Below are 23,744 nucleotides of genomic sequence, written 5' to 3' on the forward strand. Positions count from 1 at the left end.
TCGATTAAATTTTTTTTTACAAAAACTTGATAATTTATTATCATTAAGGCAGCTGAAAATTTTATTCCCATCAAAAACTCATGTTTTGGCGTATTTTTGTGATGGTTTAAAAACAGGTTTTCAATTATTCTAACAATTTTCTCAACATTTTCCTTCTTTTTACATTAATTTTCCAAAGGGAATTCCTCTTAAAGTCTTTAGAAAACAATTTACTCGTACTGAAATTTTCATCATATACTCAAAATAAATTTCAGCTTCAGGATTTATCATCTCATTATTCACTGACGAGGGGAATAAAAACAAAAACAACACTCATCCACAACACCAAACCCTTTTAAAATATCAATGTCCCAAAAATCTATTTTCTAGTCGTCTTTCTATACTTACTAAAATCGCACAACAAGCATTCTACAGTCATTTACCTTACCTACCTATATCTACATATATACGAACAGGTGTAATTAAATTGTTTAATAGTGCGTTTTACGCGTTATATCACTATACTCTCCTCACTTCATAGTTCATTCTACACAATCTTCCAAAATATACGCACATGCGGTAACGCTTACCTAACAAAATAATATTTTATTGCATCTATAGACCCGGTGTTATTACTAACATAATGCCGTACGCACGCGTTACATTTGGAAAAGATTCAAGTTTTTATCATAATTCTTTCACGTATCTGAAATTATTAACTCGTAGACTTAACCACCACCCAGTAATACGCTATATCTATGAGGCAGAGAGAAGAAAAAACATTGTAGTATAAATACTTATATGCTTAGATAGGTACTTAATGAAAAATGTGTAAGTGTAATTGGTATTGTTGTTTTGGGTTGGACTCATCTACGCCCTAGTACCTACTTAGCGTAGTACTACACTTGAGCATAACAAAATGGCAAAATTCTATAGGTACCATAGACAATCTCGTACGAGTATAAGTATGTGTTTAAAAATCGTGTATGTAGTTAGCTCTTTTTCGAGATGTTTATTATGTTATTTACATAATTGTATGCAATAGGTACCCGAAACTGAATCATCTAAGAATATGTTTTCTTTCTGTGTCAATAACTGTTGTAATTATTTAAGGGTGCTTTGACCCTTTCCTGAAGAAAAATTATCGCAGAGTCTCGCAAAATGATATGTAGAAACATTTCGAAAAATGAAATTCCAATTTTTTTTCATTTTCTTCACCAACTATTTGAAGAGAGTTCCTACTCAACTTTCTTTTTTTTTCGACAACTTGGACTGCTCGCAAGGAAAATTTTTCCATATTAAATAAATGGGAATGAAACATAGTCAAACGTAGTGAGAGTTCTCGATTTTGAAATTATTGGAACCACTTTTGTAATGATCAAAATGTAAAAATCTAAACGAGTATTAGGACAGATCAACAAAAAAAAACACATCGTAGGATTTTAACCAAATTAAGTGAACACCTTTATTTTGAGTTCAAAGTCACTCAGAAAAAATTACACTTCTGGAGGTGTCTCTGGAGGGGACATATGGGTCCTAAAAGCAAGAACATTTTCAAAAAAAATGCGGTTTTTTCGTTTTAATTCCTGCTCAACCTGTTTTGGGAATCATCTTCGAGTTTGATTCAAAACATGGTAGTTGAGAATCTGCATTGACCTAGGTCGTTGCCATCAAAATTCAAGACTACGTTTAGGATTCTACGTAGAAGTTGAAATTTGAAAATTTGTTATTTTTAGGTATAATTTTTAAAAAATTTCTTCTCAAATTTTTCCCATAAATTAGATATGTAAAAAATGATAATTTTACTCCATATTATGGCTATTTTGAGTATGCTCCTGGCGCAAAACCCGTCTCCAATTTTTCACCCATTTGTGGCGAAAAGGATCCCATATTACTCGTCTTAGCAGAAGTCAAACAACCCCAAGATTCCTATTTTCTACATGCATAAATCTACTCCTGGCGCAGAACTCATCTCAACTTGTTTACTCATTTTCATGCTCCTGGCGCAGAAACCGTCTCCAATTTTTCACTCATTTGTGGCCAAAAGGACCCAACGGTCCCTGTTACTAGTTTTAACTTCAGTAATACATACGCAAAATTCTCACTCTGTACATTACATTACTCCTGGAGCAGAACTCATTATCTGTCATTTTTATGCTCCTGGCGCAAAAACCGTCTCCAATGATTTACTCATTTTTGTCATAAAAGGGCCCATATTACTCTACAATGTGACAAAAGTGAGCACAACTTGATGAAAATGTGACAATTGTGGCAATTTTTTCAATAGAGTGAGATTTTTCGAAATTTTTCGCAAAAGCAAAACTTTAGCAATTGGCATTTAGAGGGAATTTTTGACAATTTATGGCGAAACAGAAAAAAAACTTTTGATTGATTGATTAAAGGAAAAAATATGACATTTTTAAAAAAAAATTTTAGAAATTTTGTTAAAAAGGGAGAATTTTTGTCGATTTAAATAGCGAAAAGCAAGACTTTGAAAATTTTAGCCAATTGACAACAAATATGTAAATGGTAGAGATACTTTTTCGTAATTTTCGTCGAAAAAGTGAGTTTCTCACACAATTTTTGAAAAAAAGTGAGACTATGTGGAATATAATTTGCAAAAAACTGCAATTTTTAGCAGTTTTGCTAAACGACGAAAATTATTGTGCAATTTGAATAAGTACCATTTTTGTCAATTTTAGCAACAATCTGGACCTTTTGAGAATGTTTGAAATGAAAAAACGAGATTTTTGAAAAATTCTTTAAAGAAAGTCGAAAGAAATACTTTTTAGCAACTTGGCTAAAACTCAAAAATTTTATGTCAAAACGTAAAATGTTTGCAAAATTTAGCAAAATGGAATTTTTGGGAATTCCTGACCAAAAAAAACAAGACTTTTGGAAAATTTTTGAAAAAAAGAAAGACTTTTTGGAAATTTTATCAAAAAACGATAACTTTTGTCAAAACACATAACTTTTTGGCAATTGCAAAAAAATTATGGCACAAAATAAGTAGGTAATTACCTATTAAGTATTTTTTCCCAATTTTAGTCAAATTTACCAATTTTTTAATTTTGTTTAAAAAAAAACGAGATTTTTGGATAATTTAAGAACAAAAATAAAACTTTGGAGGGATTTTTTTGAAAAACGTGAATTTTTTGTTAATTTTTGACGAAAAGCAAGACTTGGCCAACTCTAGCAAAAAGCTGGATTTTTAGGAATTTCTGGCAAAAAAAAGACTTTTGGGAAATTTTTGAAAAAAGAGAGACTTTTTAGCAATTTTATCGAAAAACGATAGCTTTTGTCAAAAAACAGGACTTTTTTGGCAGTTACAAAACAGATAGGAAATTATCACAAAAAATAATATTTTTGTCCAATTTTGCAATTTTTTAATTTTGTTAAAAATCGAGGTTTTTGGATAATTTTAGAAAAAAAGTAAAACTTTGGAGAGGTTTTGTTGGAAAACGAGAATTTTTAGTTAATTTTTGACAAAATACAAGATTTTGACAATTTTAGCAAAAAGCTGGATTTTCTGAGAACTTCTGAAAAAAAACTTCATACACCGAAGAGGGGAGAAGGCTTTCACTCCATGAAACTCAAATTTTCGAAAGCTTTTGCCTTTGCTTTTCTTTCACGAAATTAAAATTTAAAAAATATAGATACATTATTCAAAAAAAATTATAAAATTTTTAAACCAAAAAAATCAACTCTTCGGCTAAAAAAACGTTGCATTTTCACCTATTAAAATACGAATTTTTGAAATGTCTTTCCCTAAGTTTGTACAGGACTGTTTGGTTTTCTTTTTCAAAATTGAAATTTCTAAGAAACCATCATTCAAATTTCTAAAATAATTTTTGAAACCTAAAAAGTCAAACTCCTCACATAAAAAAAGCAAAACACATTCACCTATCAAAATACGAATTTTAGAAAGCTTTTGCCTTCACTTCGTTCGAGCCAGTTTGCTTTTTTTCAGACTAGAACTGCTGACAAATTATCATTCAAATTCTAAAATTTTGAAACGATTTTGTCCAAAAGGCAAAACTTTTTGCAACTTTTTGTTTCGATAAGAAAATGAGATTTTTGGGTATTTTTTTGGAGGAAGGAGATGGGGAAAATTTTTGAGTAATTGTGCTAAAAAGCGAGTAATTTTTGTAAATTTTTGGCAAAAAGCAAGCCTGATAATGTTTTAGCCAAAATATAGAGCTTTTTGTAAATTATGTAATTGACAAAACAAAAATAGATTTTTCACAACTCTTTTTTTCAACTTTTTTCAACAAAGGCGATATTTTTTGGCAATTATGGCGAAACAAAGCGATACTTTTGGGTAATTTTTGAAAAAAATTGGTGCTTTTTCAGAATTTCTATCATTTAAAGATACTTACCTAGTGAAAAATTGACCTCACCCTATTTCAGCTAATGTGGTTTGATGTGAGTTTATCTGATCCAAGGGAATAAAATAGGATATGATTAGACTGACTTTCAACCGATTGATTCATCTGACTAGACGTGTTTGATCAGGAACCAAATTAGATCAGTTGATCTAGGAATTCTCTGTATTAAATTTGACATTTTGTCATTTTTGTCCAAGCCAAATCTGATAAAATCGTACCAATTCAAGGAGGAAGTAATTTGATCTGATCACATCAAAATAGACTCACTTCGACCTGTTTGATTTATTATCTGATCACTGAGCAGATCTCGTTGATCAGATGTAATTATTAGATAAGCTGATCTGAGCATTCCTCGTATTTAATTTGATAAAACCAGACCTAATCAGATCTCATAATTTTCTTTTGGACAAGTGTGATTGCATAGATCAAATCAACATAATTATTATATAGTTCATCTCCACAGATTATAGGTAGTCAATGTAGGTTCATCAATTTTGAAGGGATTAGCTTCAGCACAATGATCACAAGATTCAGTTACAAAAATAACAGCAGCAAAACTAAAATTGATAACAGCGATGAGTAGGTAATAAAAACACGATAAGGACGTAATGAATACAACACGATTTTTTGCAATGATGCAATCATTAGTCCAGTCAATAGTAGGTACTTGAGTAGGTAAGTCGGTTAATAATACAAATTACACAACATTAGTAAAACGTAAAACAGTAAAGATGCATAAAATTGGTATTTTTACTCATCATTGTGTGCAACATTTCAAAATGTTTACTATAAAATAAGCGTATAAAATAAAACGCGATGTACCTAAAATATACAGTAAAGTATTTTTCGATTTATGGTTTGTTATTGTTTTTATTTTGTGACGCGAGTAGTGTGTACCGGTATCTTTTATCTACAATACCGATACTACCGTACATTTACCTACACATCACCACATTGGTATATTTTATTAAAATTACCTACTTCGTTTGAAATACTCTCTGTTTCTCCGGGATATCGGACAAAAGCGCAAAATATCACGTAAGTTATACAACACAGTAAAAAAAAAACACTATGTACATGAAAAAAAAATTGAAAGCGTTGAAACGCCGACAACAAGAACAAGATGGTAAAAAAAAAAAAAACGCATACAAGTGTGCATTACCTTTTATGCGTGAAGGCAGTACTGAAATAGGACATAATAATAATCGCGAATCGGCCGAACATGCAATGACCATTATATATTCGAATATACACCACATTCCAATATTTAATCACAGACAAACAGCAAGTAATTAACATTTAAAGAAACGGCATGTTAACTGTTGAAAGACAATGATATACTGTGTATAATACTTTGATATAATACTGAAGCGTTATTTTTGGAGCAAACACATGCGGTAGCTGACTAAAAATAAAGTTCGCTTGAATTTCTTCAGAGACACTTAGCTTTCGCGACTAATGTCGATGTCCTTGTTAACTATTTTATTATCGTTCGTTATCAATTATTTTTTTCATTTCGTTTCTCGCCAAATAAACATCGGCTGTGGTAGTGGAAAAGTTACCCATTTTTGGAATTTCTTGGAATTTTTTATTTCTTTTTTTCTCTCTGGTACACATATATAAGCTCGTGTATGCTATTCGTTTGGTCGGTTTATTGTGTTTTTATAAATAGAAACCAGCGTCATTTTTTTAGTGGGCCGGCGAACGGATTGTAATTAATGGAATATTATGCGATGTTTTGAGATATGTATTTTTTTTTCATAGATTTATTCGAAAGTTGGAGATGGTCACAGCGATGTGACCGGTTAATGAAAATTACTCACGTTAAGGTCGAGTGACTGATGAACTACTGGTTACGTTGCTCACAGATCACCGGTTCGTATCGAGTAACTGGTATATTATCGATACACAATGCCAAGCTACAGGTTTATCGTACTCAGTAACCGGTTATGTGACCGAAACGACACACATCACACTACACGTAACGTGGTTACTACAGGTTTTCAACAAAATCACACTACGCAACCCGGCTCACGACAGGTTTTATGCCTCCAGTAACTGGTATTACCGGTTTTACGCCTCCAGTAACTGGTATTACGTGTCACGACCTTGATGTAACACTGGTTACGTTACACGACCTTTGAAATATACCGCAACATCCCTACAGGCTTGCGATATATATTGTTGTCTGGTGACACAAAAATCTACGTATAACGCTGCCGGTAAATGTAGGTAAGTGTGGTGTAACGTAGCATAACGTGCTCTCGTTGATTAATTAGTTGCACAGCGAAGGCCATGCAGGAGGAGGCGGAGCGTTATCTTACGACTAATATTAAGCGTTGCTTAAATGCCTAATTTATTATTTCTAAAATAAATTACCGACTATAAAAAAACAAATAAAAAACTACTCGATTAAAAAATTTCACGTCTACACCTACCCGTATCACGTTATTATACTATTATAAACTACGTATAATTTATATGTATATTCGAGAGAGAGGTAAACGCTTTGGAATTGACTGATTTCCAAAAAAAAAAAAAAAATTATCGTTAAAAGTTGACATAGTTTTTTTTACAAAATTTGTAAGCAATAAATGAAAATTTACCTTGACCCGATGGAAATTTGTGTTTCGGATGAAAGCTTGAATTGTGCGTGCTGCGTGAAATGATAGTAAACTAAAAAATCAAATAAATAATAAAGAGAAAGGAAAAAGTAATGATAAATAAACGAAATTACTATCTAATTCTAATCTAAGCGATACTATAAGAAGTAAAAAGTATAAAATAATGGCGTATCTAAACTAAACTTGATTATGTAGCAAAGACCTAAGAAAAATAATAAAAAGGCATTATATACTATACCAGGTTATAAAACCTATAAATTTTAGGGTGGTGTAGGTAAGTATCGAAGACAATGCCTACATGAATTGAATCAAACTAGGGTGAGAGCTGGATTTGTGCCAAGATTAAACTTTGAGAATGGTTTTTTTGTCAGTTATTTCTAAAAAATTTGATTCTAAAACACATTAAGGAAGGTTTGACCTGATCCAAGGTATAGTTATTGACTCATTTGGACTTGATCTCAAGATGACACCATTTACCTGCTTCCTTTCTTACATTATTGAATTTTTTTTAAAGTGTTGAAAAATTATTTTTTTTTAAATTTTAGTTCAAATTTTTCCCTATAAGGTCAAAGGATATTTTCACTATCTCATGAGAGATATTTTTGCATTGGAATGAGAAAAATTAAAAGGTCGTTTAAAAATGCAAAATAAGGCTAAATTTCCTCTTCTATTTTCCACGAAAACCTCGGAATTGGATTAAATTGAGATAGAATTCTGAAATTTGATTCATAGATAGGTACCCTTTTGACCTCCCAAAATCTAATGTTGGTCCTTTTGAAGTGCTCTGGCCCTGTCGCTTTCAGAAGATTTTTGAATTTTTCAGTTCCTAGAAAACATGATTATGGAAATAGAAATAAAGATTTGAAACATTTTGAAAATCTGTGCTGAAATCAATCGAAATTTGGAAGGATCATAATAAAGGCAGTGAGTATACCCGAGTTTACAGGTAGGTACCTACAGAATTTCATTTGAGCTCCCTTTTTGTAGCAGTTTTTTCAAAACCAGAAAATCCAAAACTGTATTCTCTGAAGGCTCCACAAAGACTCGAAACTAAGTACCATCAATCGATTCGATAGATCGAAAATGTCAAATTTTGAGTTTTTCATGCTGAAGGGGCAAATTTTTATTTTCTTCAAACAAAAATCTTTTACAAAGGAATTGATTCACTTTTTTTTGGAAACATTTGTATAGCAAATGATCTGTTTACAATCGAATCGAATCATTTACGAACGATTATTGGTGATTAAATAAATTGATTGATTTCTTGGTGAATCATTCGCAAACGGATCAATTCATTTACGATTGATTCGGTTTTTGTGAAACTATGCATTATGTATAAGAATTGATCTGTTTTCAAGCGAAGTGAATCAAATCGAATCAAACCATTCACAACCGATTAGCGATTGAACAAATTGATTGATTTGAATTGATTCATATAAGTGACTCGTTCGCGAACGAATCGATTCATTTGCTCAATTTTTGATGAATTATTCGCGAACGAATCGATTCATTTGCTCAATTTTTGATGAATCATTCGCGAACAAATCGATTCATTTGCTCAATTTTTGATGAATCATTCGCGAACGATCGAATCGATTCGTATAAGTGGCTCATTCGCGAACGAATTGATTCATTTATTCAATTTTTGGTGAATCATTCACGAACGAATTGAATAATCATTAATTTTTTATGAATCATTCGTGCACGAATTAGTTCGTTCAAGTGACTCGTTCGTGAACGAATCGATTCATTTGCTCAATTTTTGATGAATCATTCGCGAACGAATCGAATCATTTACTCAATTTTTGGTGAATCTTTCACGAACGAATTGAATAATTTTTAGTGAATCATTGTGAAAAAATTATTTCATATAAGTGACTCATTCGCGAACGAATTGATTCGTATAAGTGAATCATTCACGAACGAATTGAATAATTTTTAGTGAATCATTTGTGAAAAAATTGATTTGTATAAGTGACCTTGTCCGCGAACGAATTGATTTATTTACTCAATTTTTGATGAATCACTCGCGAACGAATCGATTCATTTGCTCAATTTTTTGGTGAATCATTCACGAACGAATTGAATAATTTTTAGTGAATCATTCGTGAAAAAATTGTTTCGTATAAATGACTTGTTTGCGAACGAATAGATTCATTTACTCAATTTTTGATGAACCATTCGTGCACGAATTGATTCGTTCAAGTGACTCGTTCGCGAACGAATCGATTCATTTGCTCAATTTTTGGTGAATCTTTCACGAACAAATTGAATGATTTTTAGTGAATCATTGTGAAAAAGTTGTTTCATATTAGTGATTCGTTCGCGAACAAATCGATACATTTGCTCAATTTTTGATGAATCATTCGCGAACGAATTGATTCGTATATGTTAATCATTCGCGAACGAATTGATTCGTATAAGTGAATCATTCACGAACAAATTGAATAATTTTTAAAGTGACTCGTTCGCGAGCGAATCGGTTCATTTACTCAATATTTATATTCACGAATGAATTGAATCATTTTTTGTGAATCATTCGCGAACGAATTGATTCATAAATCAAACATCAAAGAATTGATCGATTCGTTCATAAATGATTCACCAAAAATCGAGGACCGTAATTAGTACTTCGTAGGAATTGTGCAGGTCTGGTGAGCCATTTTCTTGGTAATGACTTTTAAAAAATCCCGAAATTTCAAAAATTTACTACAAATATTTCAAAAGTAACCAAATTATCCAATAAAGTTACCACTACCAGTGTACTTCAAAATTCAAAATTATGAGTCATTTGTGATTTGACCAAAAAATCACTTGTTATTTAGTACCAAAAAATACAGTAGGTAAATTTTACCCAAATATTACAGAAAACCAAAAAACCAAAAATTATGGTAATTTACCAAAAAAAAATAATTACAGTAATTTACTCAAAAATTACAGTAATTTACTCAAAAATTACACCAATTTACAAAAAAGTTTAAGTAATTTACTAAAAATTACAGAAATTTGCAGTATACTTACTTAGGTCATTAATTTTTACCAGAAATTTTCCGAAAATTGTCAATTGTAATTTTTCAAAAATTATTGTCAGTACTTTACCAAAAAAAGTTGTCTTAATTTACCAAAAATTACCCGTAATTACTATAATTTTCCAGTAATTTTCCAAAGATCCCCAATAGTTTACCAAAAAGTACTGAATCTTACTAAATCACAACACTGATCAGTAATTTTCCAAAATTTAACAATAAATTCCCGAAATTCACCAAGAATTCACTTGAACTTATTGAAATTATCAAACTGCCAAATTGATCAAAAACTGCCTGCAATTCACCGAAAATCACCAGTAATTTACCAAACATTACCAGTCTTATTTACAAAAAACATTAGTAGATCGTTGAAATTATAATTCAAATTGGTAGTTAGGTACATATTATATCTGACTTTTCAAAACTTGAAAAAAAATCAATCAGTTGCTCCAATTAGTTATTTAAAGCTTTGAAGAGTATAATTTTCATCAGACTTGAAAACATGTGACGTTGCCTGTAGACGTTTAGATTCTCGTGATGTACTTAGTAAAAAGACTTCAATTTATTTATCTGACATCTGACTGCACTTCAAGTCTATACCAGTATCGTGAGCCATTCATCACTTTTCCCGAAGGAGATCAGTGGTTCTCAAAGTAATGCCCATTTTTTAAAATACCTATATTATAACATTTTAAAACGTAGAAAAAGTTGACGAATTTGATTAAAGTTCAGGTTGATGGTGTAGTTAACATCTTTCAAAAAATTAAGTAGGTAATATTCGTATTGCGAGGTCAAAAAAAAATACGGTCAAAATTGGTAATTTTTGGAGGAAAAAATTTTGGAAAAATTAATTTTTTGAATTTCTCAAGATCTTATTTCATCTTACTACTCGTATTTTCTATGACCTTTGACGATAAAGAAGAAAAAATCGTAACAAATGACGTCACTTTGAGATCAAGTCAGAAAATCTATTCCGATTTAGAATGTATTTTGGGATCAAATGTGTAAAAAAAAATATAAACCTGGTCCTCCAATTTCCACCTCATAACTAGCATATAAAAGGCAACTCATCAGACACGTGCCCCCATAAACTAACCAATATAATCATCAAGAAACTTTGGCAAAACAATACTACCTAATAAAATGAAGAATCGAAAAAAAATAGTAAAAAAAATTCAATTTAAATAACTACTTACTGATTTCTTAACGATAGAGCGGTGGTAGTAGCGGCAGTGGCGGCTGCAAAAATAGTAGAAGTTGGTCGATGTCTATCTTTCTGCACTATGCCCATCAACTTGAACCATGCATTGTTCTTATCATGCATGCCCCCCATGCTGCTGGCCCCAGCTCCGCTATGCCACATCTTGTCTTGTCTACAAAATTGCAATCATCAAGTAAGTATTACCAATTAAATACCATACCAAAATTTAGTCAAATTTATTGCAATCTTAAGAATGAGGGGGGGGAGGGGGTTGATTTGAAAAATATGCAAGTCTCGTTTTATGGATCCTCGTGTTCTTTATTTGAAAAAAAATGGCCAATTTTGTAGCATGAAATTAGGTATGAATATAGGCAGGTAGGAAAATAGTGAAGAATTACGTCTTTTGCAACCAGTTTTCAATATCACAGCAATAAACGATTAAATTATGAGCCACCGGGTACCCAAAAGAGCAACTAGGAAAATAGGCATTGTAAATAATGTAATAATCAATCTATTTATTTCACGAATATGAAAAATCTACTCGACTTGCATTTTCAACAAAAAAAAAAAAAAAAAAAAAAAAAAAAAACGAACTTGAAAAACTATATAGACGGAGCCAGCAACTAAACAAGGCACCGGTTTCAGAGCGGTTTGCAACTAGGTAGGTACCTATCTAAATACGAAGCCTACTTAATGATGAAAAAAAATTCAATTCAGACTTACTTCAAGTGTGGCTCGTCATATCATAACAACTTGGCAAATTATGCGGCTGAGATAGCACATACTCGTACGATTGTCAGAAACAATCACAATCGTGTACATTCATCTTGTACATGTACGTGTACGATGAAATTGTAACAAATACGGTTAGGCTGTGTGATTGAAATTGTGCCATCACTACGACTACCGCTATCGCCACCTTTGCCACTGCTGTTGCTACAAAGTTTTCCAGATTCCATTGATAACGCGTGCATTAAGAATTTATCGATCGTAAAACTTGCGGCAAAATTTTCTCCTCGAGACAGCAAAGTAAAATTGAGTATAGGACAAACGTTTGTAAACTACCCTGCGAAACGAATGCTGCGCTACGGACATTTTCAGTTTTCACTACACGCATTGCCTAACTTCACTCGTAATAACCCCGTTAATGACGCTGACGCTACCCGCGTTATTTGGCTTTGTATCTACAGGTAGCGAATTCTTCTTCTCTCCGGTTGTGTGCGTTTTTTTTTCTGTTTGACTCATTCTTTGTGTTCTTTTTCCTGTTCGATTGCTGTATAAATTTCAAACGTACCTACGTATCGCATTGTATAAATCAGCATACGTCAATGTAATCTACTTGTTGGTTTGGGTCTTTGTGAAATTCATCTAGAATTTCTTTCTAATCTTATCTACATTTTCGTAGCTTCTAGAAAATCTATCGAGATTTATTTTCGAACATTTTCTACCCTTATTCTAATTAGAATATAGGGAAAGCTAAAGCACTGTCTAACCAAAATTCATCTAATCAAAGGTACTATAAAATGACTCGAAGAGAGGAGGATACGAGTAAATTAAGCAAAAATAAACGACTACACATCTCGATGACACGATTACCTGAATTTAAAAAGCCATGAACAACCGCCAGCAGCTGAGAGCTGGTAAATGCGATTTTCCCTTCAGATTGCAGTCATCTTTTAGGTTAGGAGAAAAAAAATAAAAAATTCGAAACTGGCCGAACGAAGCTGAAATTCGAAGAGTACTAAATGGGACAAGATTTTCTAGCGTTTTCATACTACACGTGACAACGATACGATGGGTTGAGAGGCTTCGTATTATAAGCCGTTTTTTCGCAGTACCTTCCTACCTCTATCGTACCTACTTGCCTACCTGCCTATCTACACGTATACGTTAGCTTTAGCCAACGTTAATAAAAAAAAAAAAATAGGTACGAATTTATGGTGGACCTTCGGTTTCACCATCTTTATATCGTGGGTAAGGTAGTAGGTACTCTTTTAGACGACGATAAGTGGGCGAAGACGAAAGGAAGGGTGAAAGTTATAATTTACCAATTCATATAGTTCATTTGCAGCGAATTGTTTTTTGCGCATTTTTATTTTATTCGTACTACAAAAAAGAGATGAGATTTTCATTTTATGAAAATTTTTACGTTCCAAAGTACGCGTGATTTTTCATCGAGTGAGCTACGTAGATTGGGAGACCAAACTGCCCTGAAAACCTCCGGGCACTCGTTCACATCCCAAAATCGCCCAAACTGCCCTGAAAACCTCTGGGCACTCGTGCACACTCCAAACTCGCCCAAACAACCCAGAACACTTCAGGGCACTCGTTCACATCCCGAACTCGCCAGGACTGCCCCGAACACCTCCAAGCACTCATGCACACCACAAACTTTCCCAAACTGCCTTGAACACCTCTGGGCACTTGTGCAAACCCCAAAATCGCCCAAACAACCCTGAACACCTCCGGGCACTCATTCACATCCCGAATCTCACCGTAACTGCACCGAACACATCCAAGCACTTGTGCACACCACAACCTCACCCAAACTTCCCCGGACAAAAATTTATTTCGATTCTGCGCATTTGCATGTTTGCACATTTACATGATTACACGTTTACACAATTACACATGTACATACACAAATTACATGTTCACACTATTATATGTTCACACGATTACATGTTCACACAATTAAGTACACATTCACACGATTCCACAATCACACAATCACATGTTTACTCGATTACATGTTCACATGATTGCACATTCACACAATTACACATTCGTACAATTACACATTTACATGATCAAACGTTTACACGATTACATGTTTACATGATTAAACATTTACAAGATTACACGTTTACACTATTACATGTTTACACAATTACACGTTTACACAATTACGACTGCACATTCGCACAACTGCACCTTTGCATGACTGCACATTTGAACAACTGCATAATTACGCATTCACATGTTTACATAATTACACGATTACACATTTGCAGTTCACTTCAGTTTACTATTTTTTAGAGAAGTACATTTTGTAATTATATAGGTATGAGTGTTTTTTAATAAATATTTATAGTACAATGAGCGCATTTTTAAATTGTTTTCATTTTAAATTCATATCTTTGGTTTTTACAGGCCAATGTCAGAATGAGTTTGTATTTGCAGCGATCAGGTGAATAAAATAAGAGGATCATGTGAGTACTTATTAGGTGAACAAATATCTTATATTATGTATTTTTACTTGCTTGTTTTCTCACTAGTTTCATAGATTGGATTTGCAATACCATTTGTATTTTTTATGCAGAATTAAGCTTGAGTATATTATCAATGTGTACTTTTTTTCACCTTTTGGTTCTTGCTATTGCTCTATTTTATTTCAATTTTGGTTTACCATGTGTTTTTGTTTTTATGATAAAGAACCAATAAATAGTGGCACATTTAGACTATATAGGTATGTAATGAGGCTTAATTACCTACTTAAGCCAATAAGCAATTGCGATTCTAGCACATAGGTGAAGCAATAATTGAAGTCAATAAGTACAGGCAAATTTATTTTAATTCTGCAAGTTTGGTTGTTCCCACATTTACACATTCACACGACTGCACGTTTGAACAACTGCACATTTGCACGATGGCACACTTGCACGATGGCACATTTGCACGATGGCACATTTGCACGACTGCATGTTTGCACGGCTGCATGTTTGCAGGACCGCATGTTTGCAGGACCTCACATTTGCACAACTGCACGTTTGCACGCTGCATGTACTGCACGTTTGCAAGACTGCACGTTTGCACGGCTGCACGTTTGCACGGCCGCACATTTGCATGGCCGCACGTTTGCACGGCCGCACGTTTGCACGGCCGCACGGCTGCACGGCACATTCACACTGCCGCACGTTTGCACGGCCGCACGTTCGCTTGACTGCACGTTTGCACGTCCGCACGCTTGCAGGGCCGCACGTTTGCCCGGCCGCATGGCCGCACGTTCGCACGGCTGCACATTTGCACGTCCCCACACTTGCAGGGCCGCACGTTCACACAGCTGGACGTTCGCAGGGCCGCACGTTCACACGGCTGCACATTTGCACGGCTATATGTTTGCACGGCTGCACACCGCACGTTTGCTTGACCGCATGTTTGCACAACCGCACGTTTGCAAAACCGCACGTTTGCATGTCCGCACGGTTGCATGTCCGCACGTTTGCATATCCGCACGTTTGCATGTCCGCACGTTTGCATGTCTGCACGTTCGCACGGCTGCACATTTGCATGGCTATACGTTTGCACGGCTGCACGGCTGCACGTTCGCACGGCTGCACATTCGCATGGCTGCATGTTTGTACAGCTGCAACATGTTTGCACGGCTGCACATACTGCACATACTGCACATTCGCACCACCGCACGTTTGCACGACCGCACGTGTGCACGACCGCACGTTTGCACAACCGCACGTTTGCACAAACACACAACCCCACAACCGCACGACCCCACAACCGCACGACCTCACAACCGCACAACCGCACGTTCGCACAACCGCACGTTCGCACGACCGCACGTTCGCACGACCACACGTTCGCACGACCGCACGTTCGCACGACCGCACGTTAACACGACCGCACGTTAGCACGACCGCACGTTAGCACGTTCGCACAACCGCACGACCGCACGTTCGCACTACCGCACGTTCGCACTACCGCAGGTTCGCATGGCTGCACGTTCGCACAATTGCATAATTACCAGGGCTAGGATTTATATGCAAACGCATATCTGGTTTGGCTATACTAGATACCGCATATCACTGTTTCTTTTGCGATTCATACATTTCTGAGACGAATGGTGAAATTTTTTAGCGCATATTTCCTCATATTTTGGGTATAAATGCATATTTATTTGCACATTTTCATCAAAAAATGCTCTTATATCGCATATTTATCCCATATTTTGAGTTGTTAACGCATATTTCGGAAAAAATTGCAAAAATTGATTTAAAAAACGCAAAATTAAAAAAAAATTTGTCGATTTCTCAAATTAAAATTTAAAAAAAAATTAAAACCATAGTTTTATTTCTATCTGTGCTCAGAGACAACCGGAAATCGTTTTGGAATGACAATCTCAAAGAGCATTTGATAATCGGATGTTATTCCAATGGACCTATAATTCTTCCTTTTGTAAAAAGAAAATGCTATTTTATGAAATAAATCTGAATGCGTGTATTTTTTCTGTCTATAAACTGCAATTTTAGCTTCAGATTGAAAATACCTTTATTTTGATATGCAACATGCTGCACTTTTATAGCGCATATATTCGCATATTTTGTCATTTTAGCGCATATATTCGCATATTTTCGTCATTTTTAGCGCATATTTAAAGCGCATATAATTGATTTTTTAGCGCATATAAATCCTAGCCCTAATAATTACCCATTCACATGGTTACACAATTACACAATTACACGTTTGCAGTTCACTTCTGTTTACTATTTTTTAGAGGAGTAGGTTTTTTAATTATAGGTATGAGTGTTTTTCAATAAATATTTATAGTACAATGAGCGCATTTTTAAATTGTTTTCATTTTAAATTCATATCTTTGGATTTTACAGGCCAATGTCAGAATGAGTTTGCATTTGCAGTGATTAGGTGAATAAAATAAGAGGATCATGTGAGTACCTTGGTGAACAATAGTTTGGTTCTTCCCACATTTTTACACATTCACACGACTACACGTTTGCACGACTGCACGTTTGCACTACTTTTTGCATGATGATGTCTCAAAAAAAAAAAAGCTTTTGACCTGTAGATGTGCAGGTATTCAACATGAACAAAGAAGTATGTACCTATATTATACTATGAGAGAGCATCCAGAGAAGTCAAATGTCAGAAGAAAGTTCATTAAAAAAGTTGTGCCATAAGCTCAAAAAAGCTCAATAATTGATGTCGAATCTATATTCAATGCCTTCGACGTATAATTATACGTAAAGAAGTACATATAAATTATACACCTTGACTGAGCATCACAAGAAGAGAAACCTTGAAGAAAAAGAGCTTGAAAAAGTTCCTGGTCAAAGCTAAGTGAAAGCTTGAAAGTTATAAATAATGACCGGATTCTTTTGATTGTGAGATCTCAGCAACAGCTGAACCAATTTTGATAAACAACCTCTTGACAGAATGGCTTTAGTGTATGTACATGTGCAGGTTTATGTTGAAAATTCAAAAAGTTACACCATGAGCTCAAAAAAGCTCAATAATTGATTATGCCATTTTGGGTGAGTACACAAAAGTACCTACATTGTACCTCGAAAAATCTCCGCGGAAAAAACAAACTTTCACAAAAAAATTCCAAGAGTTAGTGGTAAAAGCTCAGCAAAAGCACAATACTTTGTGATAAGAAGTAGGGTAACCTATACTCAGTGCATTCGACATAGGTACCTATGTGTAATTTTGTACCTTGAAAGAGCTTCATAGAAAGACAAATCTTGAAGAAAAAAAAACGTACTCAATAATTAGAAAAGTTTGCAGTCAAAACTAACTTTCAAATGTTGACGATAAAAGCTCAGCGATAGCTTAAAATTTGGTGACCATATATTGTACCTCAAAAGAGCTTCACAAAAAGAAAAATCTTGAAGAAAAAAAGCTTACAAAAGTTTGTGGTCAAAGCTATGTGAAAGCTTGAAAGTTTTGTCCATGTAGTAGGTATTTGAAAAAACTTTAATAAATTAACGGCAAAAGTTCAGCAAAAGTTCAAAAGTTCATTATAAGTCGGTTTTTTGTCACAGCAAGATCTCTGCAACAGTTGAATTGATTTTCATAAACAGCAACTCGATAGAATAGTTTTAAATAGTAGGTAATATCGCACCTCGGCAGTAATAAGGTGACATCTCAAAAAAAATTGATTTTGATGTTTTTGCATACTTGGGGCTTGTATGACCCCCCCCCCCCCTCAACCAAAAATAACACTTTGAGTTGGGTACATTATCTAGATCATGTAAAAAACCCAAATGGCCTAACTCAAAATCCCAACAACATTACAAGTTGTTTGGAGTTATAAGGTGACATCTCAAAAAACGCCACCTTTTTTGAGCAAATTTCATACATACAAAGTGTTAACAAACAGTTTTGATTGTTTTGAATGTTTGTCAGTTAGAAATAGTCACAAGGAGTGCATTTTTTACCTATTGGTTTGTACCAAATGGAAAAAATTTTTTAAATTGATCACTTTTCAGAAAAATAAATTTGCACATATAATGAAATAAATGGTTGTAGAGCTTTTATTGAGGAGAGAAAGGGAGTGTCTGCAGGTGGGGTAGTGGTTTATTTGAAACAAACTATAAAGGCTGAGCTGAGGTAGTTGGTAATTCTGGCACATCATACAATGCATTGAGCATTAAAATTAAGGAGATGGATGTGAATATTGTAGGAGTTTACAGATTTTGCAAGGTACCTATCTGAGAATATATTCTTATCCAAATTCGATAAAATTTTAGCAACTTTACATGGGGTAACGGTGCTAACAGGCGACTTTAATATCGACATCTTAGATAGTAATCCTAAGAGTATTGAATATCTCAATTTCATGGAAACGCGAGGCTATGAGTGCCTAGTCCAAAGGCCCACAAGATTTTTTGGTAACCTTAGCTCATGTATTGATCATGTCTTTCTCAGGGGCAGATATAACCCAGGTATATTTTCCATTGATAGTGAATGCGACGTTGAAGATGCAAATGTCTCTGACCACTGGGCCATTCATGTACACTTGACTATAGTAGCATATTGAAGAAAACCTCTAATAAAAATAGGGAATTTATCCACTTTGGTAAACTGAAACTAAAGATTTGCTCAACTGATTGGAAACCATGTTACGGAATTTTTCCAAATCAAAAAGCGAGCTAATCACAGGTCACACGAATTTTGCTTTTTTTTAAATTTAGGGCCCACAAATATTTTAAATCACTATCTTTGTAAATCCAGCTAGCATACGTTACACAATTTTTCCTTTTTTTTAAAGAATAGAATTATGTATAGATATATGTATGTATAATAGATGTTTTTCAAGAATTGATTAATTTACCACGAGCTTTGATCATGAGCAGTTTTTTTAAAAGCTCTGTGAATGATGTGGAGTTCACAAGTACCAGAATTCAGCAACTTCAAACTTCCTGGTTCATCTTCCTCTAAAAATTTAACAAGATCCGAAAACAACCGAAGGTTAACATTCAGTCCATCAGTAAGGTAGGTACATTTAGCAAGTTGAATCATTTTGTGAATATCTAAATTCATGGTTTCCAATTTTTTGGTCAATATGCTTTCAAAAGTGAAGCAGCATCACATCGTTCTAAAATATATGTATAGAGTCCAGATATTGAGTTACAACTTCTGAATTGTTCTAGTATCGAATGATGACATCAAGTGGAGCTTTTTGAGCAACTTTGTTCAGACTTTCATCAATCATCAAAAAATAATGAACTTTAGTTTTTTTTTTTTTTTGTTTTTTCCTTTTTTTTCAATGACTTAGTTTTTTTTGCGCGTTTGAATGTTTTCATTTTTGCACTACCTTTCTGACAAAAATCACTACTTTTTCACTACCTACTTTCACTACTTGCACTACCTGTTAGATACCCTGTTAATTCTTTTTTTACAATTTTCAATGAAATATTCTGTCTTTTTTGCGGGTTTTTCTCATCATCAAAATGTTTTGCTCACGTCTCGTACAATTTTTTTGGTCACTTTTCTCATAATTAAATTCCCCCCCCCCACCTTTTTTTTTTTTTTTGGAAAAAATTGTGCACGAGCCTCAAGTTTTAAGTATTTTTTATTTGTAGAACTTTTCGTAATTATTCTATCAATTTTTTTTACTATTTTTAATTATTTTCGAATCACAGAGCATTTTATCAATTTTTCTCAGTTTTGATCCTCTTTCATGTGTGTTTCATTAATTTTAGAATAATGAATTCTGATTGGTCGAAGTTAATGTGAATTGTGATATAATATAGCAGGTGTGAAAAGATCAAATTGGTCCAATCGTATCAAAGAAACATCATTTTATCAAATGTTGTCGAACGAAGATGTAAAAACGTCAGAAGATCAAATTGAATACCTATAAGCGTAATATCATTAACTTGTAAAAATTCAGAAAAGGGAAGAGGAAATACATAAATTCAAAGTGCATTTCATGTAGAGTGTACGCAAAAAACTGCACCGCCAACATTTATGAAAAAAGCTCAGCTGTAAATTTCGTTAGGTAAATTAATTTCGCGAATTAAAGCTCAGTACCTACCTATAACTATGTAGATACCTAATGCTCGTATTTCGTACAGAATTCTATCGATCACCGGTGTTCTTTGATGATTTTTATACCTACGTAAACGCGTTTTCTGTTTTCACCCTTCGTCGATTACTCCTTTCCTGATAATTATCCACCGCCTTTTGAAAATACATTGCGCGATAATAATTTACTTGGCCGAATCAATTGATCGAGGTTATGGATTTAGCGTGTTTTTCATTAATACGCCAACCGAGCCTGGTAGGCAATTTGAAACTTTTCATCATTAAGGTTTTTATGAATTTGACGTCGCGAGCCTTGCATTCATTTTTTATCAATAAAATGATCCAAAACTGTTCTCAAAAATTCTTTTTAGCAAATGTTGGCAAAAAGGGCATTTTAGGCAAGAAAAAAACAACAACAACAACATTTAGTTTGATAGTACCTAATTTGGTAAAACGAGAAAATTTAAATCAATGTTCGGCAAAACGAGAGACTTTCTGTGAAAATTTTCTGCAAAAAGTGGTAATTTTCTGCAATTTTATGATCTATTATCGAAAAGAGTGGATTTTTTGCAAACTTCCAGGTAAAAAAGTGATTTTCGTTGAAAATTTTTTGACAAAAAGGGGTACCTACGTTGACAATTATGAAAAAAATAAAATGAATTAAATAACGAGAGCAACAAATTTATTTACAATACAACATTATCTACAATTGAATAGGTAGGTACATATATTAAGTACAACATAAGTAATTTACGTAGTAAGTACAGCACTTGTAAGGTAATAGGTTATTTTTGCATGCGTGTTTGGAGTATTCTCTTTTTGCACGAGTTGGAGTGAGAGAGAAGGTGACGTCGTCTTGACATGGACCCTCTCTCCCCTTCGTCGTGTGTGCAGGGTGGCTGGCTAAGTGGCTACCCAATCGCGAGATAGCAGCATTCGCTGTCCATCTCCGCGAGGACAGGGGAGGATGCTGGCTAGGGATGCGACTGGTTTTGCATACTTTCTCAGTATTGTGAAAGTTATTGTACCTACCTAGGTACCTATCTATATTTTGTTTCGAAATTAGTTTTTAGTACCTATTTTTTGTTTATGTTTTGAAAATTTGAAAAAAAAAATACTTATCTGGCTACGTTTTCAATCAACTAGGTACCAAAGTAATACCTACTCGTAAAATAAAATTAAAAAATTTTGTAATTAATTTTTTTTTGGTCTTCTAAAACTTCAAACAGAAGGAATTTTCGAGACACCCGCTCTTTTCAAAATTACCTCCGTATTGATTTATAGCTTTTGATTGAAATTGAAAATCGAATAAAAAATCAAAATTATTTTGCATTCAGTGTTTTATTAGGTACAAGCAAATATTACCCGTCCTATGGACGGGTCCTCAACATTTATGGTGCAAAGCGTCAAAAGCATTGTTTTGATGCCTCTTCGCCCTCAACTTAAGCCTGTTCTCATTTCTTTTTCAACATCCTAAAAAAAATCTTTCAAATCCTAAAATTTTGAAAGCCAAAAAATCCTTGCATATAAAAAACATGGTTTTTAGTTCTTTCAGAATACAACTGTTTAAAAGTTTCTGTTCACTCTTCGCTCGAGTCGCACCAATTTTTTTTTCAAACAAAAAAAAATTTAGGTCTCTCGAAATCAAATTCTTAAAAACTTTTGTCCTTGCTTCGCCTGGGTCGATTTGCTTATTGCTATAAATTTTTTTAAAAATCACAATTTGGCCCAAAAAAATTCAAAACAGAAAATAAAACTTTTATACATATGTCGTATGAATATATTGTGTAGCTGTAGATATTTACTTCTATATGGAAGGGGCCCATTTGACCAGTTCCAAAAAGGGTATAGATTAATTCATTTCAAAAAATTGAAATAAACTTCCAAAGTTCTGTAGTGGATCCCAACGTTATTTGAACATAAAACTCTGAATGAAAGCTTCACGTTATAATCTTTTAAAAAATCAGGCTGTTTTTGATTTTCTATGTTATTTTAGGATCATTCCATGTCAACTCAACCAAAAAAATGCTATTTTGAAAGTCATATCTTTCAATTTCGCTCAATTTTTTTTTACAATATCTACCCACCCAATAAGTAAGAAACCTACAATCAGTTTTATCCCAGCTCCCCGGGCTTGGGTTGGGTGGAGTGGGTTCAATTATTTTAACATTGTCTCGAAGTACCTACTCAACTTCAGCAGCGCATGGCTCCAAAGAGATGCTTTTTCGAAATATTCAATTTTCAAGGTGGGATATTAATAGAGGGGGAACACCTCCTCACCCAAAATTTGGGCAAAACTTTCAAAACAAAACCTAGAGCATGTGATGTATCGTATTGTATGTTTTTGGTAACGTTTTTTGATGGACCCCCATCCACGGCCTCCAGCACTTTGCCAAAGTGGGTAAAAGTCAAAAAAATGGTTTCGGAAATTTTGCAGAATAAAGTTTGGCCTTCCAACAGCATTTGATAAAATTTAGTGGAAATTAAAAAATCTGCTGGAGACTCCAAGAATTTTCAAAAAATCGCTGGATTCTCCAAAATGGATTGAACCCACCTGAAATCGTCTTCAGAGAGTGTTAAAATTGGAGTGTAGAGTAAATCTCAACTTTCCATCTCCATTTGATAGAATTTTGTGAAAATTTAAAGTTTCAAAAATCTGCTGGAGGCTCCAGGAATTTTCAAAAACGTCACTGGAAATCCACCTACAGTCAACTTTGCAAAGTATTAAAATTAGTTTGCAGAATAAATTTCGGCTTTTCAACTCCTTTGATGAAATTTTGTGGGAATTTAAAGTTTCCAAAATCTGCCGGAGGCTCCAGAACTCAAAATGGTTTGAAACAGTTTCCAATCGATTTAACAGGTCAAAAATAGGGTATATCTCAAATTTCAGTTTTCTAGGTCAATTTGGTAAAATTTTGTTTTTTTTCATCAATTTTGGCCTACCTAAATTTGATTTTCAAAAATTCACAAAAAAACAAAAATGGCACTTTAGCACTTGAAATTTTGACAGGTGATGAATTTTTGCCTCTTCTTTCGATCTATACGTACCTTTGTACGCTTTAAAAAATTTCATTCAAGTCCTATGTTGGAACTCAAAATCTGTGATTTTGGCTGATCTGTCAATCAAAATGGCCGCCATTTTGTAAGTAGGGCCACTTTTTTTTTTAGGACAACGGCTAGAAACGTTCCTTAGGACTACAGGAGGCTCTCGATTATCCGACTCCGAATTATCCGACTTTCGGGT

General features: G+C 33.9%; 1 protein-coding gene across 7 annotated transcripts in view; it reads right to left on the bottom strand.

Moving 5' to 3' along the window:
* shaker (Potassium voltage-gated channel protein Shaker) overlaps positions 1–12,290 on the bottom strand; it is a 113,869-nt gene extending 101,579 nt beyond the window's left edge. For 2 of the 7 annotated variants that reach the window (XM_065355515.1, XM_065355514.1), the window contains exons 1-2: positions 11,942–12,283; positions 11,214–11,390 (exon numbers count right to left, since the gene is read on the bottom strand). In XM_065355515.1, the coding sequence (XP_065211587.1) occupies positions 11,214–11,380 (167 nt within the window). In that variant the 5' untranslated portion in view covers positions 11,381–11,390; positions 11,942–12,283. Of the gene's footprint in view, positions 1–5,529; positions 5,723–11,213; positions 11,391–11,941 lie in introns of those variants that run through there. The other 5 variants (XM_065355524.1, XM_065355521.1, XM_065355523.1 and 2 more) reach the window with 4 other exon arrangements.
* Between the last annotated feature and the right edge of the window lie 11,454 nt (positions 12,291–23,744).

Source organism: Planococcus citri, chromosome 3 (assembly GCF_950023065.1).
Source record: "Planococcus citri chromosome 3, ihPlaCitr1.1, whole genome shotgun sequence".
Lineage (NCBI taxonomy): Eukaryota > Metazoa > Arthropoda > Insecta > Hemiptera > Pseudococcidae > Planococcus > Planococcus citri.